At 21.4% G+C, this 692-nt stretch overlaps 1 protein-coding gene across 1 annotated transcript in view; it reads left to right on the top strand.

The window, feature by feature from the left end:
- LOC107477498 (probable amidase At4g34880) overlaps positions 1-692 on the top strand; it is a 6,132-nt gene that overhangs the window by 3,444 nt on the left and 1,996 nt on the right. The window contains exon 3 of the mRNA XM_016097534.3: positions 668-690. Within this exon, the coding sequence (XP_015953020.1) occupies positions 668-690 (23 nt within the window). The remainder of the gene's footprint in view (positions 1-667; positions 691-692) is intronic.

Below are 692 nucleotides of genomic sequence, written 5' to 3'. Positions count from 1 at the left end.
TATATTGTAATTAATTAAATAATTTATTTTTAGTGATCTAATCTTTTGTGTATATTTAATTTGAATATATTTTAGTTCTTAATATAACATTTAAAAAAATTATAATCATTTTCAATTAACAATACATCCTTACATTATACTTTAAAATACTACTATATATTTGTATTTTCTGGAATACTTTAAGCTATATACTTTATAGTTTTAACTATTTTTTTCCTATTAAATATTTTGAAACTTTGGAAGGATAAAGAAATACCCATCCATCAAGCCGTGTATATACTGGTTTAATTTCACTCGTATGGTTTTTTTTTTATTAATACAATATTGATTTTACACATACAATTAGATCCACTTATTCACTTATGACGAATAAAGAGACTAAGAGAAGAATAATAGTAGAAAACTAACATTATAATAATCAATTTTAATCAACACTATATAGCAAAATACTAAACAAACTCATTATGAAACACATTAAAAATGAATTTTTATTGAGTTTGAAGTCCAAATGATATTTTGTCTAATTAAATTTTAGATGATCTTATTTTTAAAAGTTTTAAATTTTTTATTAAATACTAGCTGCAATAATAATGTTGAGTGTGTTAATGTTAGTTTCAAATAATTTTTTCTTAAGAGAAATACCATTATTTTTTATGACGAGGAACAGGCCTATAGCTAGAACGGTGGAAGAT

This window comes from Arachis duranensis, chromosome 3 (genome assembly GCF_000817695.3).
Source record: "Arachis duranensis cultivar V14167 chromosome 3, aradu.V14167.gnm2.J7QH, whole genome shotgun sequence".
Lineage (NCBI taxonomy): Eukaryota > Viridiplantae > Streptophyta > Magnoliopsida > Fabales > Fabaceae > Arachis > Arachis duranensis.
The sequence above is the reverse complement of the archived record's forward strand: the minus strand, read 5'-3'. Positions and strand labels throughout refer to the sequence as shown.